The sequence below is a fragment of the Micropterus dolomieu genome, linkage group LG20 (assembly GCF_021292245.1).
Source record: "Micropterus dolomieu isolate WLL.071019.BEF.003 ecotype Adirondacks linkage group LG20, ASM2129224v1, whole genome shotgun sequence".
NCBI lineage: Eukaryota > Metazoa > Chordata > Actinopteri > Centrarchiformes > Centrarchidae > Micropterus > Micropterus dolomieu.
The window spans coordinates 19,351,644-19,368,327 of NC_060169.1; the positions used below are offsets into that span (position 1 = coordinate 19,351,644).

The 16,684-nt window shown below is 38.3% G+C and overlaps 1 protein-coding gene across 4 annotated transcripts in view; it reads right to left on the reverse strand.

Moving 5' to 3' along the window:
* ap1g1 (adaptor related protein complex 1 subunit gamma 1) overlaps positions 1 to 16,684 on the reverse strand; it is a 24,656-nt gene continuing 7,972 nt past the window's right edge. For 3 of the 4 annotated variants that reach the window (XM_046031978.1, XM_046031977.1, XM_046031979.1), the window contains exons 4-24: positions 16,085 to 16,226; positions 15,818 to 15,914; positions 12,807 to 12,883; positions 11,459 to 11,467; positions 10,033 to 10,128; positions 9,594 to 9,674; positions 9,404 to 9,502; positions 9,255 to 9,310; positions 9,039 to 9,152; positions 8,790 to 8,930; positions 7,960 to 8,014; positions 7,645 to 7,767; positions 7,403 to 7,492; positions 7,164 to 7,288; positions 6,928 to 7,032; positions 6,633 to 6,774; positions 6,289 to 6,415; positions 5,991 to 6,095; positions 5,641 to 5,801; positions 4,790 to 4,888; positions 1 to 4,643 (exon numbers count right to left, since the gene is read on the reverse strand). In XM_046031978.1, the coding sequence (XP_045887934.1) occupies positions 4,542 to 4,643; positions 4,790 to 4,888; positions 5,641 to 5,801; positions 5,991 to 6,095; positions 6,289 to 6,415; positions 6,633 to 6,774; positions 6,928 to 7,032; positions 7,164 to 7,288; positions 7,403 to 7,492; positions 7,645 to 7,767; positions 7,960 to 8,014; positions 8,790 to 8,930; positions 9,039 to 9,152; positions 9,255 to 9,310; positions 9,404 to 9,502; positions 9,594 to 9,674; positions 10,033 to 10,128; positions 11,459 to 11,467; positions 12,807 to 12,883; positions 15,818 to 15,914; positions 16,085 to 16,226 (2,146 nt within the window). In that variant the 3' untranslated portion in view covers positions 1 to 4,541. The remainder of the gene's footprint in view (positions 4,644 to 4,789; positions 4,889 to 5,640; positions 5,802 to 5,990; positions 6,096 to 6,288; positions 6,416 to 6,632; positions 6,775 to 6,927; positions 7,033 to 7,163; positions 7,289 to 7,402; positions 7,493 to 7,644; positions 7,768 to 7,959; positions 8,015 to 8,789; positions 8,931 to 9,038; positions 9,153 to 9,254; positions 9,311 to 9,403; positions 9,503 to 9,593; positions 9,675 to 10,032; positions 10,129 to 11,458; positions 11,468 to 12,806; positions 12,884 to 15,817; positions 15,915 to 16,084; positions 16,227 to 16,684) is intronic. The other variant, XM_046031980.1, reaches the window with a different exon arrangement.

The window sequence follows — 16,684 nt, forward strand, 5'->3', positions numbered from 1 at the left end:
ATAGTTCAACTAGATTTTTATTTGACATTTTATTTGCTTGATCATTTTCTCCAACCCAAGACAAGAATACACAGCATAAATTGAAAATATCCCATTTAATAGTTTACAACTTCTTATCTTTAATAATCATTTTCATACTTTCAGTCTGACATTCACACTCACCTTGAAGCCATGGAACTGGGATTCAGTTCAACATGTCAAACTTGACTGGAAAAAGTGAACCTCATGCCCCCCCCCCCCAACAAATCAGTTACCATATCATTTTACAGGGAGTTACAAACAGATTTTGTTTTCAAAAAACAATGGATGCATTTCTTTTTTGATTCAACAGGAAAAGTGAACTCAGATGCTCTTCCAAGCCCTTTACACACTGAATTCACCCTAACAAATAAAAAACAAAAGTAAATTATCCAATTTATCCAAATGATGGATGTGCACTTTCATCAGACTCTTAAAAACATTAACAGTATTGTGAGCACTATCTGAACAACTTCCTATTGTACATGTTAGTACTGACCCATGAAGGTGGTGTGATAGATTTTGTAACTTGAACTTTTCTTGCATTTCAAAAAGATTCTCAGGTCAAGAGTAGAAATGACGGTATTTACACTGGTTTTCACATGCAGCTCAGAAGCTGAAAGTTGAAATTGCAGCCAGAAATCATGTCCTATCTAGATAAAAGACATGTCACATACCATCACGCTCTCTCAAGCATGATTATTTTCTGTCTCTCTCTCTCTCGCTTTCTCACACACACACACACACACACACACACACACACACACACACACACACACCACTTCAAACGCTGATCACACGCTGATGGGTATTTGTTTCGGTTTCTTTTCTTCCTTTTCAGTTACAGTGTCCAGAGCACTTCTGTTGGGTTTATTTCCATTTGTACATTTGAAACTGCATGAATTACGGTATCATTTAAAGAACTGATCAGATGTGATTAACAAGGGTACATACTGGTTGAATAAGACAATACAAACAACACCAACAAAAACATTCAGGAATAGATGTATGAAACTTCCTTTCCCATCCCATCAGCCTTCCGTTTTGCACAGCTCCCCCTTGTGGCTATTAGATTGTAACACAGACTTGTCCCAGATTAGTTTTGGGGTAGTAGCACTCCATAAACACAAAATTTAAAAAGGTCCCAACAGAAATAAAAATCCACTGCCTTCCTCCCTTATATCCTCCATTGATTAACTGCCATGTAAAGTTTAAAACAGTGAGGGCTCAGATCAATTTCACATGTGTTACAGCCCAACCTTTCATGTTGGAGACTACAGAAAGAAGCTGAAAGGTGTACCATGCATGGGCAAATAATATCAGTGATAAAGGACGAAAAGAAGCCAAAAGAAAGCCTTGTACTGTTCAGACCCAGGGAAGGACACTGCTTTATATCTGTCCAGATAAAACTCTATTCCAATTTAAACCTGCTGGCCATAATGAGGTAAAAAAAGAAAAAAAACTCCTCCTAGTGGGGCACTATATTTATATATAAGACACTTATAGGAAGGTGCTACATGGCAGACAAAAAGGTAACAGGCATCCACTAGAGCGAACAACGCCAAGACCAAGGAGCATCATTTTACGAATCAATATTTAGGTTCAAGGGAGTTTAATAGATGTGACTTGTCAAGAGTGCACTCAACCACACATAAGGCCAGAAAGAAGAGTTACATCTTTTCAAGAAACCTGCTCCTCTTCGTAGGAGGGCGTGGATGCATGAGGTGTTTGAGGGGCAGGGAAGCAGATGAAGCAAGGTGCCACTCATGCTGCTGTGCAGCACTGTGCTTGGGTTTCTCAGTAGTACAGTACATCATTCAGACAACATCTGTTAAGACAGATTCAACTCCTGTTTTTAACATCAAAAGAAACCCCGACAAGTACCCTACTGACTCACCAACTACCTTGGTAAAATATCATGAATGAAGTATGAAGAACAGTAAATCAAATGCAGTTCAATTGCATCCTTTTAAGATTGTTTTGTACATATATGCATACAATTATACTTCCTAGCTGATCTTTTAAGTCTTCATGTGGGTTTTATTTAATTTGATCAGCTTTTGTTTGTTTTACAACTATATACAATGTACAGGCAGCAGATCATCTCTTTTACAATGAATGAGTGATGATACAGGGAAGTCTATAGACTGATGTTGACTAGATCTATTTAGACAATATACATTGTGAATAATTGGAATTTTTAGAAAATGGTGTCTAAAAAAAGGATGAAAGGTAGTACAAGAGACAAAATTGTAAAAGCCCTCAATATGTACAGGAAAAAAGCCAACATTTGTCAACAACAGAAAAACTGAAATAATTTTCTCCATATACACATATAGCTCAAAAATATTTCCAAAGCTAATAGTTTCTCTGATTTGGTCACAGAAGTTAGAATATAGTGAAGCAGTGAAAATAAGTATACAGCCTGACTGAACATCTGAGGATCTCAACACAGCACCGCAGGGCTGCTAAGCTTGTTAAGTATTGAGATGTACAAACTACCATTAGTTTCTCTCATGCAGATGCTCCCCTTGCAATTCATGACTAAACAAAAAAGTGTCAATCTACTGCCACTGAAAGTTAACAGAAAGAGAGAACATTGTGAGGTATTAAGGTTACTGTCCCCGACAGCATGGTCAGAATTCTGATTTGGAGAAGACGAGAGCCAAGAAATCATACTCCTAACAGTCACCACAGAACAGCCCGTCCCAGTACCTCACCAAGCGATCCAAACTCACTTCAACATTGATTGACGGGGGGTGAGGGGTTTCCTAATGGTTCACTTTCGTCAAACATTTATACTTTTTAAAAACACTTGAAATGTTGATGCCAGCTTAGGAAAAGTTTACATCTATTAGCTGCCATAATCTTTGAGATTTGCCGTTTTTAGGCCTTGTTGTCAATAACATCCAACAGGTATTTTTAATTGGAAAGTCTGCCACACAGTATAGGGAAAGAAACGATCACAATCATGTAGCTATAATTTATGTTTTTGTCAAAATTAAGACGTAAAAAAAAACGTAATTGCTGTGGACATCCAGGTAGGCCAATATTTAGTGGGTGACTGATTATAACCCATTATGTAAAAAAAGTAAAACCTATTAAATTAAGTGATATACCAAGTCAAATCCAACAGGACCATTTCCCTCAGACTGAAAATCAGCACACAAGCAGACTTAAAAACCAAGCTCATACAGCACTCAATAGTTCAGGGGCTTTTATCTAGCTAAGGCAGAAAGGCACATCACTTTGATATCAGGCATAAATAATGAAGTCAAATTACTGCAGAAATAAAACATACTTTCACAAAAATAGTGCCAATAAGATGAGTTTCCCCATCAAAAAAGACAGCCATGAAAAAGACTTGAAAAAAAAAAAAAAAACGCATTCAGTGCATGTAACTACATTCATAACAAGCTTCATTTACATGTATGTGCATGGTGACTAAGTTCAACCAGGTTAAAGAAATCAGAAATGTATCTAAATTGCAAGCTCAACTGTGAGGACACAGTTGCAAGAAAGGTTTAAATGCAGATCTCCAACACAAATGCAATTAGCTTTTCTCTAGATAGATTTCTGGCATGGTTTATATCCACCCTAATGAATGAACCTCCCTATACTATGCAAAGCAATTAACCGCTGAATTTATTATACATGTCTAAAACTAAAGCTACATGTGAGATGATTCTGGGAGAGCTGTGAGGGAAAATCTGAGCACATTCTCTGAAAACTAACCACAGGTGATCAAACCGGCCATCTTGGATTTGTTTATGTTCTTATAATTGTGACAACACAAATGTAGACTACTTCCTATAGAAACATAGGATAACGAGGCCTAGTACGAGAATCCCGAATCTGAGCCAAGTTGTGATTGTGAACCTAACAATGCTCAAACATGCATTAAGCAAATTAATGTAATTCAAAATGAATACAACTCTGACAAGTTATATCACTCATGATGTGGAGAGTCAAGAAGTTTATGACCTCACTTAAATAGACCATTGAAAGCTTTTTCTGCTGCTGTTTTTGGACTGAAGGTTGATATTAAATCATCTGAATGCAAAGCCAATCATAAATCAATGGAGCAATGTGTTTCAACTGCATTTTAGCTTAATTATAAATTCAAATAAAACTATGGTTACTGCAATGCTCATAGTGGGAAACACTTTTTCTCTACAGTGACTTGTGAGGTAAAAATGTACCACAGTGAATGGTGTGCATATGTGCTTTTGTGGGTGGTAATGGCGCTGGGCAGAGGGTGTATGTGGGGAAAATAGTACTACGCAAAGAAATCATGGAAACCAATTAAGAAAAAAAAAGAGAAAGTTCACTGATTGATATGTTTTTCCCAATTATTCTGTGTTTCTCCTGTGTTAGATGCTCTGCTGCTTCCCATGCGACTCGAGGGCAGCGGACTGCGGTGACGTCACAGGGGGATCCGTTGGAAGAGAGGAGGGAGGTGAAAGGAAAATCGTTTTCATAGTTCCCTTGGTGGGGCTTTTAAGAGCAACAGAAGCAGCCCATCACTGCCAAGACTGAGGGGGGAAGTTATTAACCTCAGCCAGGTCTTGCACAGGCGAGCCTTTGAGGGTGTACGTCAGCTTGATCCTCATTCGTAGCTGTTGCTGAAATTTTTGTGAGGATGATCATGTTTATAAAAGCAAATCTTGCAAATAATTTAAGACTGCAAAGGTCTTCAATGTGTGCTAAGTGTGCTTCAAATGTGAAAAAAAAAGATTGATCAAACACAATTTGAGAAGGACAAACTCACCTTCTGTGGGTTGAGGACTCTGATGACCTGTGTGACAGTTCCCTGGTTGAGTGCTGGGACAACATTACTGCTAGGGGAGAGGAGCTGCAGCTGGAATGTCTGACAAACAGATAGGGGGCACCATGTTAGAGGAAAATTTTATGATACCCATAGAGAAAAGAGGTCATCACAGGAGTATAAATAAGGGTGCTCACATTGACCGGGCACTGACCACAACTGATGGATCTTCAGTTCAAATGACTCAGATGCACTTTTTAGATGTATCGATCAGATAATGTAATTGTGAAACAGCAAATAAACATCACTCAAACAGTGTTTTTGCTGCCTCATCCATCATGGCCGCCATATTTCCATGACATGTCTATGGCTCATCTTTCTGTCTAACCAAACACAGACAACGGTGAGACTTTTAATGCAGTGAGGCAAGCACTATATTTGGGCTGCCTGGTGAATACTGGAGGCCTGTAATAGCATGCTGAAAGTTAACTAGATATTCAAAGCTAGTTCCTTCATAACATGCTTAGAGAAGTTTTTGAATTTTTTATAATTTCCTTCATCCTGATTAAGCCAACACAATCTGATCAAAATTTTAGACTACAGAAACAACAGACTGTGTGGCATTAAACAGATGTTACTCTCAAAAGGCTGAGCAGACTTGTGGTCAGCAACATCTCCTAGTAATACAGGTTGGGCCGATAGACGATGCCATCGTCCATAAAATATCCACCGCGACTTGTAACGTAAGTTAATAGTCAATTAACAAAAAGACTCATCAGTAATGAACACCATTATGCATTACAGCATATTGCAATTCAGCTACTTAATATCAGCATGAGATTGTGCCTGCTTACCTTTGGTACTGCAGCCTGAAAAACAAAGTCTGTCATATCGGCCTCTGTTGAGTTTGAGGCATGGATGGTGATGACCGCGATGTTTGGATTGGGATTTGCTCTCTCAAATGTGAAGTCTATTTTCAGACCATTCTTGTTGTATGCCGTCATAGGGGGAATAGCTATACAGAGATTTCAGAGGAGCAGACCATTGAAAGATTTAGAGATATAATACTAACATTTCATTGTATGTGTCATGGTAATCCAAGAAAAGCAAAACACAATGACCAAGTGCTTTAATGTATCAGGACTATACCACCGACTACAATATATTTGGGGGTGGCTCATTAAGGGGAGCCACAGACTCTCACCTGCAGCTGCAATGTCATTAAATAGGGGCTGTGAGGAGAGGCCATCCAGAAGGAAAGAGGGTTGGGAAGTGGGCACAGAGGGAGCGGGAGCAGGGGCTGGACCGCCTGGAAAGAGGGGACAGTGACACACCAGGGTTTCTATTCACTCTTTTATACCAAAACCAGAGTATGTTACTGTGGAACAGGAGCAGGCACAGGTTGGACACATCACATTCACACTGGTGGTAAACATGGGTTAATACCAGATTGTTGCTCTGCTCTAAAAGGGATATAGAGAGCTTTACACAGAGCATCCTACCACTTAGCGAGAGGTCACCCAGCAGATCAAGCAGCTCTCCTCCAGCTGAGGCAGGCTTTGTGGGCATCGTGGTCTGGATTACTGGCACCACATCATTACCTCCCAGCAGGTCTAATAAATCATTAGCCTGGCAGACAAGAACAACACGCAAACATGATAAAATACCTGCAATATCTATGTGTACACCACATTTATTAATAATAATAATAATAATAATAATATGACAAAGCACAAAAATATTTGATCTCATTGTGTGAAAAAGTATTCCGTTAACTGTTTATCTAGCTACTCAAAAACTGTATGTTCTTCATACGTCATCATAAAGTAATCAAAACTGCTCTCACCTGGTTGGCTGGCTGGGTGACAGGCGGTAGATGTTTTGGTTCCACAACAGAGGGCTCTGTCTCCCCATTTGTCTGTACAATCTCTGTGGGGCCATTAGTAGAGCTCTTCTCCATGATGGGCATTCGTTCTAGGAGAGCCGGCCTATAGTCAGGAAACGAGGAAGGAATATAGAGAGAGACAAAAGATAGACCAAACTTAACCACTGGAGGATTTTCCTTATCTAATTAACTGGTACAATGTGAATGTAACGATATGGTAGTAATTTCTGGTACAGAAACAGTAATGCAGTTTTACCTCATGTGGTCATACTTCTTGAAAAGCGCATTGTACTCCACGGCTCTCTGTTGAAGCTCCACATCAATGCTACTCCCATATATCGAAACCACCTTCTTGATTCGGCTAAAACAAAATTTTAAATGTTAGTGGTTAGGAAAGTAGCATTGGTTATCAATAATTAACTTTACCACCTTTGCATACAAATATTTGTAAAGCTTCAATGTACAGAATAGGTGTAAAAGGACATTACTCACTTAACACTGCTGAAGCGAGTAGAAAGCTTCATGATGGCAGTAAGGGAATAACCCCGGGTCACAGGTGTGGACAGGTTGGACACCAGGAGGCCTTCCAGCACATCCAGGACTTCATCCTCACTCACCTTAATTTAAAAGGAAGAGAAGAAAAACATCTGATGACCTAGTGTTTCTCTTAGTTTTGTGCTGTCTTTAAATTTGTGTGTTTGTACGTTTGGTTGGGATTCATAAAGGTGTACCTGGATAGGCTCCTCCTCCTCACACTGTCCAGACACCAGCAAGTCCCCATACTCTCCTATGCACCACGACGCCACCTGCACTAGAGGTTGCTACAGAACACAGCGAAACATAAGTTCACTCTGATGCTTAAGCTAGTTTGAAATACAAACAGTTAATTACATAATCAAATCTAAGACTATTAACTTCAAAAATGTGGAGATGTCCCAAATCTAATCATGACCCAAACTAGGACTGCTCTGACCTGTGAGATGTCATCCAGCAGTGCTTTGTAGAGTCTCTGTACTGTGTAGGCATGCATCTCCACACTGTTGGTGATGAGCTGGATGAGGTTGGGAACAGAATCATCTCGCACATAGCTCCCTGCCTGGAAGGATGAGCAGAGAGGTCAATAATTAATGCAAATAAACCTTAAATATTTGTAGTGTTGGCTGAGGAGGTCTTTTACTAGATTTGATTAGATACTCAAGGTAACACATGTATTCTTAAGAAATACTCTGAAAATCACATCCAATCAACAGCATAAGAACCACTGGAGTGTTTTATTTTATATACATACTGTTGTCAGGACTCTCATAATGGTGTCTATGTGCCATCTTTTCGAAGGAGCATACCTGTCGCACAAAGAATACCATACCATTGATTAGTCCCAGCAAAGCACGGAAGAAGAAACATGAACATATAAGTTTTCTCAACTCTATACAGAGAGGAGAGAAATGCTGTCAGAAAATATATGGTATCAACATAGTCTGTCAGACGATGGATCACTCATTTTATCATCATACAGCATTTCAGTGTTAGCCACCCCCTGTACTCCATGGTACCTCAAACAAACTTTTAACTTGATGCATGTCATGATGCATGAGTATGTTGTATATGTATTCTGTAACACAATATTATGATTATATCCCTCTTCACAGGCATAACTAACATTTAGTCTACATCAGTGGTTCTCAAGGACCCCAAAACTGACATCTGATAGAAATTTTGCTTTTAGAGTTACAATCAGCTTTTTTGCCAATTAGGTTTACACATTCAAGGAATTTGGTTTGGTGTCTTGGTGCATAACTATAAACATAATATATAGATATAAAGGGTAAAATTGACAAGCTATCAAAAAAAGTATATGAAACCCATGACCAAAATAGTCACTGTATTACTTGGATGGATAACTATAATTAAAATAAACCACTAGTCTACATGTATCTAATTCATAAGATGCAGATAGTTATTTCCAACAGGTTCTATTAACCTAGATGTCTCTGTTTGAATTATAAAGACAGTGAAAAGCTACTAAAATCAAGGTCACACGGGATGTGTATCAAATTACTACAACATAGCTGAGCACAGTTGTAATGTGCAGTGAAGTCTATGTGTTGGGTGCCTTACTTCTCTGCAGCTAGAAAGACTCCTGATGCACAGTCTGCTTTGAATTCAGGGTCACAGGAGTCCAGGAAGTAGAGCAGCTCTTTCATCATGCCTCTAATGTTGTTGCCGTTTACCAGGGCGAAGCTCAGTTCCATTGCACGTCTACATAACAATGAAAAGCAGACAAAGGTCAGACACAACAAGGAAAAATAGTAAGAAATGTACAATTGTAGTTAAAGTAATGTGTGCACTTTAAGCACTGTGAATCACCTCTTGATGGACACATCCAGGTCTTTTAAACAATCCACAATGGTGCTCCGATGCCTCTGCACTGCATTGTGGTCTGTCTGTACCGTCTTTAGTAGAGATGTCAATGCCACGTATCTGGAATGGTGAATTTATTTAAAAGATATCATCAGAAATTATTAGTAACATTTGGATGAGTCAACGCATGCAAGGTCAAGTAGTGTAATTTAATTAAACTACCTTATATTTTTGTCGTTGTTTAGAAGGAAGCGCCCTAGTATGTTAATGGCCAAGACCTGTAAGATAAAAGGCATTAATGCAAGATATAAAAAATATATATATATATTAAATGTTCATCGCAACCTTTCCTTCCTACTAAATTCACTCACCCTCAGTCCACTTTCAGACTTGATGTCCATTATAGTCAGTACAGTCTCGTAGAGAATTGCATTGCCTACGTTTTTACTTGTCTCTGTGTTTGTTGCAACCTGTAAGCACAAATACCACACATTTGTCAAAACAACAACACTCACTCTAAGAAGCTTTAGGCCATAAGTAATGATTACATTTAATTCTAACCTGTGCAAGAATGTCATTCATTGCTTCACTGGAGTCATCATCACTCTTGCCTAAAATTCGCAGTAGTCTCAATATCCGCACCTAAGAAAATTAAAAAAAAGGTCCAGTCCAGTCAGTTCACTTGACAAGTGTGGAATACTTTATTGACCCCTCCCCCCATTGGTAAATACTGGGTTCTCTTGTCCAACTCCTTCCTTGATGCTGTTCTGTTGTCAATTTTATTATTTTTCCTACTGGCACAGCCTGTGTCAGCTGTAGGTGTGACATTATGTGCTTCAACCATTTGTAATTCTGACTTTTAATTCCCTGTTTTATAAAAATGTATCTACACCAAGAGTAGGACATGAAGTTCTGATCACAGCACAAGCATGTAGCCAAGTCGATATCAACGATGTCTACTTACAGCAGAAGGTACTTGCATCAAGAAAGAGAGATTTACCTGCAGGAAAGGATCGCTTATGCCCGACACATCATGCTCAGGAGAGTATCCAGACATGATTAGGTTCTTCAGGATTCTCACCAACTGTGGAACCAGCTACAAAAAGACAAACAACAGAACAGAGGAGGAGAGGTATCATAATATTTTGTATAGATCTCTCAAATGTTCTACTCTTGCTCTTCAACATTTCTATAATATTGTTCATTAACTTTTAAAGCTAATAATTTGTCATTGACAGTGGCAGACAGCCAAACTCATATCAAGAATTATAGTTTGAGGTAGAGTAATGTGGTTGAAAGTGATTGAACAGTCAAATTTTTGCGGTTGTGAAATCAAAACCTTGATTGTACAAAAATATGGAGGTTAGAACATTTGGCTTTGAGTTAAAACAAAATCTGCATACACTTCTGAATGTGGCAAATTTTTAAACTACAGTTATATTAAGTGCAAAATGGAGTTATATTAAAAATGAAAACTTCTCATCACAATGATTAATACTGTTATGCATTTAATTTTGATCACTCAATGCCTTCTAGAAGAATTGTAACCTTAATGCAATACTCCAACATTTTGGGAAACAGTTTGCCATTATATCCTGCATTAAATTAGAATATTGGGCATCATTTTCATCTATTTGCACCGTGTATAGTGATCAGTCTGGGATGTGTTTAGCCTAACACTAGATGAAAAATCTTCAATGTAATGCTGACTGCTGACTCACTAACGAGACACAACATGTAAATAGAACAGGTTTGGAGTTTTTAGAAGGCCTACTTTTTTCACTTTTAGTTATGTTTTGGCCTACTTCCAGTCTTTCTGTTTTGCCAGACTTAACACACTCCAGACCAGATGACTTTAGAGGATGCGAAGAGATGAAATTCAGTCTTCTCCTCTGGTATGGAGTGGGATTTTAAAAATAAATCTAAACTTTGAACTCCTTAACATGACATTCAAACATTACATTTGCCACACTCTTAACTCTTGCTTAATACATAAAACCACCACTGCACAATAATACAGACCTAAGACAGTTGGTGACATAGCAAATAAACTACTCTCTAACAGTGACACAGATACAGTGGAAATCGTCTGTTCCTGGTGACAACACCTGTGGCAATCATGTGAAAACACATCCACCCAACTGATTTTAAATACAGTGATCAAATGAGTTGCATATTAGGTAAATAATGACACTCAAAACAATAGTGAGAAATGTATCTGACAAATGGACCAAATATTCTATTGTAAATATTCAAAACACTGACATAGTAATGATCACCGTACACGTTTAAAAAAAAAATTAAAATTATAAATTAAAGCACAACATGATATTACTCAACACAAATTTGATTACGTCTGAGGTGACTGTGAGGAGTGATTACTATTTACAGCATGCACCAGCTATGAGATCAGAATGTCCTCTTACCTTCTCATTCTAACACAATGCAGGAATTGTAACAAAGACAAATGACAGAAAAAATATGAGGTAGATGTTAGGGAGGGGAAACTGGAAATCATTCACTTTCAGAGAGCTTAAAATAATGTTTCGATCATGAGCATGAGGGGTGGTGCTTCTGGTACCTAAAGGAGGAGAGGTACAGCAGCAGTTGAAATACAAGGGGAAAAGACAGCGGTAGGAAATCAAAGATTGAGACATACTTGAGTGTAGAGCAAACCTGTAGCGCAATCCACGACCCAAAAGTTTAACAAAGTTTGCCTAGCTTAGCTCAGGGTTTCCCACAGGATTTTAAGAGACTATAGCGGGTGGGCCTCGGACCCTCTCAGGCCCCCCCCGGCCCCCCCCCCCCCCCGGAAGAAATTTTGGAAATCTTAAAGTTAAATGCATTAATTTGGTGCAAAATTAAGAGGCTATGTATGAAGAACTTTGTACGCTTGTAAACACTGTTGTGCTCTAATAAACTATTTAATCATAAACCAACTGTATAGCTATAAATTGTGATAAAACAGCAACAAAAGTCAACAAATTTATTTAATGTTTTTCCAAAAACCCTAAATCAAAGAATAGAAAATACAATAAGTAATTGCCCTAACATTTTATTGTTGTTGGGTTTTTTTTACTTTTAATGTATACATATGTTTCACTTTCTGTGAATATAATCCAATTAATCTTATTTCCATAGATACCTTATTTTGAAAACCGGGAATTGTCACATGTGTATCCTCACGCTAAAGTCATGAAATCCGACCCAATTTGATAAAACATGTTGTATGTGGTTCTCATATTGCATAACATGAAGACTTCACAGCCTCTCTTCAGGTAGGACTCTCATACTGCAACACTTGTCTTTGTAAAGAAAGAAAATGACAGGATAAAGTCGCTAACCTGCGTGTCAGCTCACACTGGTCCATTACAGTGGATTTACCATAAAGGCTTTAATGTGTGTGCACTCTAAATGTAGGCGCGGCTGGCTTAATCACCTTCTCACAAACGACTGACAGAAACAGACCATTAATGTTACCGTAGTTGCCTCAAAAGAAAAGTGGTTGTCTCGAGTCGGATGCCAAAGTGTGTGAGCGCAAAACAAAACGTTAGAGGTCTGAGATGTTATTATGAGATGTGTAAAAATATTTTCAGTTCGTTTTGAAACTATTGCAGAGCAAATTAGACTATGACGGGCCGCCATGGTCTCGTTAATTAATGGGAAACACTGCTTAGCTATACCAAAAAGAAATACACAAAAGGAGAATGAAATATGACGTGAGCTTAAGACAAATGCCCGTAATTACTTTAAGGTCAGGGAATCTGTTTGTACCTTTCTGAAATGGGCCAGCATGTCAGGACTTCTTTCACACATCTCAGTGAGGAGGACCACTGATGTATGGAGAACACCTGGGGGAATAGACATTGCAAAGGTTATTGTTAGGAATAAATATTCTGACCAGTTTGTGTAGTTCTTTTTCCTCTACATCAGCCGTTTGTTACTGGACGTTCGGACCTAGGGACTTCGTTCATGGGTGCCATTATTTTAGGTAACAGTGATACAAGAAACTAGATTTAGCGCCTTGCGGTTGTATGCCTCTGCCAACCAGTCAAGTTGCAGTTTACAACCATGTCTGTCCAGACTCCAGAATATATTTATATAGTGAATACTTGGAGAGAATTGCATAAATAGGTATAAAGGGTATTTTTTTGGCTAAATGGAAGCAATCACTAAATTGATAACACATATGTATGATTCCAGTGAATTTATATATCGTTGAACTGATTCATGAAGGATTATCATAAATGTATTGGCTAAACAGGTACAAGTGTACTTGATTACTATGTAAAGATGGATACTTATAGAGTATAGCTACACAACATGTGGTGCTTTTATTTTCTCCTAACATTTTTAGATGCAAATCCTCTCTATGAGCTGTATGTGAAGCTCACTCACGCTTAGCTAGGCGAGCTCCAATACGCTGTTCGCTGTCACGTGCATTCCGATGGTGCTCGAAATTCAGAATGAGGCAGGAAGTGAAGGGCAGAATGGAGGAAAGCCCATAGTGTAGCTACTGTTTACTCATTGTGCCCAGTCAACATGTGAAATCTGGAATCGTCCAATTCATTCTTAAATTCTGACTAAAAACCTATTTTGAGGTCCCACTGACCACTGATATTTAGGTCAGTTACCTATTCAGTGTCCGACCAACTGTGAAATATGGTCACAGTCTCCCCTTCTGCTCTTGAATCACAGTCAGGACATTATGTCGTCACAGTGAAAGTGACCTTTGGGTTTAAAAATGTCATCACTTCAGAAATTGTCATAATTACGGCATCAGATCTTGAGTTATAGCCAAAAACCTATTTGTCAAGGTCATCCATCCATGAGTTTGAACCACATGCCAAAACACTGATTTTAAAGCACTGAAAAGTTGTGGATCAGCCTCACTCACATGGAGGTGGTCTGGCTTTGAAAAACAGGTGTTACTAAAAAGACGTCAATCTGCAAATCAAATATCGGTTGACATTAAGGACCACAAACTAACCACCGCACAGAATATCAAGAATATGAAAAGCTTCGGGAGTCAACTGTCCACGACACTCCTAAACCAGCCAAGGTACCGGCAAAAAAACAAGCTCCAGTTTAAACAGCGCAACAATTATGATTTCAGACTCAAAGCCACCAAGATAACAGCTACAGACAGAACTGAGAAATATAGCGACAGATGAGGTTGTTTACTCATACTTCCACTGTTTGATGTCAGTAATACTACATATCGTCTAATTATCTTTATCAACAAAATCCCAGAAAATATCAGATACCATTTTTTGTCAATATCGCACACTCCTAATGTCCAGACTGACCAATTACACAGAGACTCATTCCAAAAAATACGATATACTAGCATACATATTAACCACAGAGCACACCGCTGGCAGCATCATAAATCTGTAAGATTAGCACACAGGCTAATCATTTCCTAGTGACCTGAATTTTACAAGGTTGAAAACTCCATCTGAGTGACAGCCGCAGAAAGCACTGGTGGTGAGCTCTGAAGCCACACAACATATCATAATTGAACATGTTTAAAATTTGTAGTGGCTTTCTGACATTTTCAAGGTAATCAATTCTGTAGTTTATTTTTGAGAGAGAACTCGCTCACACCATTGGTAGGTTAGTTGGTTGTATAAAAGTGAATGTATGTTATACAACAGTAGGGTACACGGCCTAGTTATTTACTATACATATAATTATAACATTCATATCCAACATTTAATTAGATGTTTGATTATATGTTTGCCTCTGCAACTTCACACTAGAAATTCCTGACAATGCTTGGTGCATATGGCCATGTCACACAATCTTCCAATTATACATCATTTAATCATGTACGTTGCACGACAGACTAGTGTTACTTTCGTCAGACGAAACTAAACAAAACATATTCGTCAATGACCTTTTTTCCCCCCATGACTAAAACGAGACGATGATGAGACGGCGACAATTGACTAACTATATTAACATGCAATATTGTTGACGAAAAATGACTAAACTAAAATTTAATTCATAAAATAAAATAATTTCTTTTTTTCCAGTATAATGAGGAGACAAAATATTACAGGCCATATTTTCTCCCTCTAAATTTTCACTTGAACAGGACGGCAAGCAATGTGGTTATAAGATTTTGGAAAAAACACTACTAACTTGAAGCGGCATATCAAGGCTAACCAGCGGGAATTGAGGTAAGTTAATGTCATGTTCTTTGGAATAAAAATGAGAACAAAGCTAACGGTTAAATTTTACAAAACAATGAGCTAAACTAAAATCAGACTACAACACACAGACTTTTAGACAACTAAAACTTGATTTAAAAAAAAAATAGTAAACAGTGGACTAAATATGAAAAAAAACTAACAAGGACATTTGACACAGGACTAAGACTAAATTTTAAAATGGCAGACAAAATTAACAATAGGACAGACAATAATGACCTATAAAAATATCAAATACATGCATTTTCAAATTGTCACATCTAAAGTATCACTATTGCATTGCCGCACAATGTCAAAAAAGATCAAGTTATTTCAGTACCGCTGCAAAAAAATATATTTTCCTGTGATCTCCCCTATATAGGGGACACACAAGCCCCAGAGTTTATGACAGACTCATTAATTCCACTCTCCTCTGCAAAGGACATGACAAAAAGGACATGAACTGTCCAGCTGTTCTCAGCAAAGCGCTCTGAGTGGCAGCAAATAGGACAAAGTCTGCATTTGTGTAGGACAAGCGCCCTTCCCCATGAGCCAGCAACTGCATCCTGACAAATCGCTTGCACCTACCATGGTTCTTCTCGCTCAGCAGGTTTTTTGTTGCTGGAAGGAACATTTCCATCAGTTCTGGAACCTTCCTGATGACATGAACTGCACACAACGCCGCCTGTCAACACATACGACACTCAATTAAGAAACTGTCCAACCTTTAACACTGTTTATTTCAGAGTCACGTTTAGTGTAACTGTTCAGCACACATACCAACATTTTCATTCAAGTCAACAACAGGTTTTCAGATCCTTCAAATATTCATAGAAACATAACAATAAGGCTTACTTTTTTCCTCAAGTAGGAGTTGGATGTTTTGAGCAGCTTCTCTACCTCCCCAGCCAGATCACGGCACATTTCTGAAGAACCCATGCAGCCCAAAGTGCACAAGGCCAGGCCCTGGACGTATTGTGTGCTGTGATTCAAATCACTGGGAAGAGAGAAGAGAGTTGAATGAGCGGTGGAAACACAGAAGTACACATACAAGAAAGATTTTAAATGACAGATAGAGCAGCAGCAGGTAACGTAGATTTTGGGGGTTCCAAAGTGCCATGGCCTTGTGTATATACACAGGTGCTGGTCATATAATTAGAATATCATCAAAAAGTTGATTTATTTCAGTAATTCCATTCAAAAAGTTAAACTTGTATAATGTATACATTCATTCCACACAGACTGATATATTTCAAGTGTTCATTCCTTTTAATTTTGATGATTATAACTGACAACTAATGAAAACCCCAAAATCAGTAAATCAGAAAATTTGAATATTGTGAAAAGGTTCAATATTGAAGACACCTGGTGCCACACTCTAATCAGCTAATTAACTCAAAACACCTGCAAAGGCCTTTAAATGGTCTCTCAGTCTAGTTCTGTAGGCTACACAAT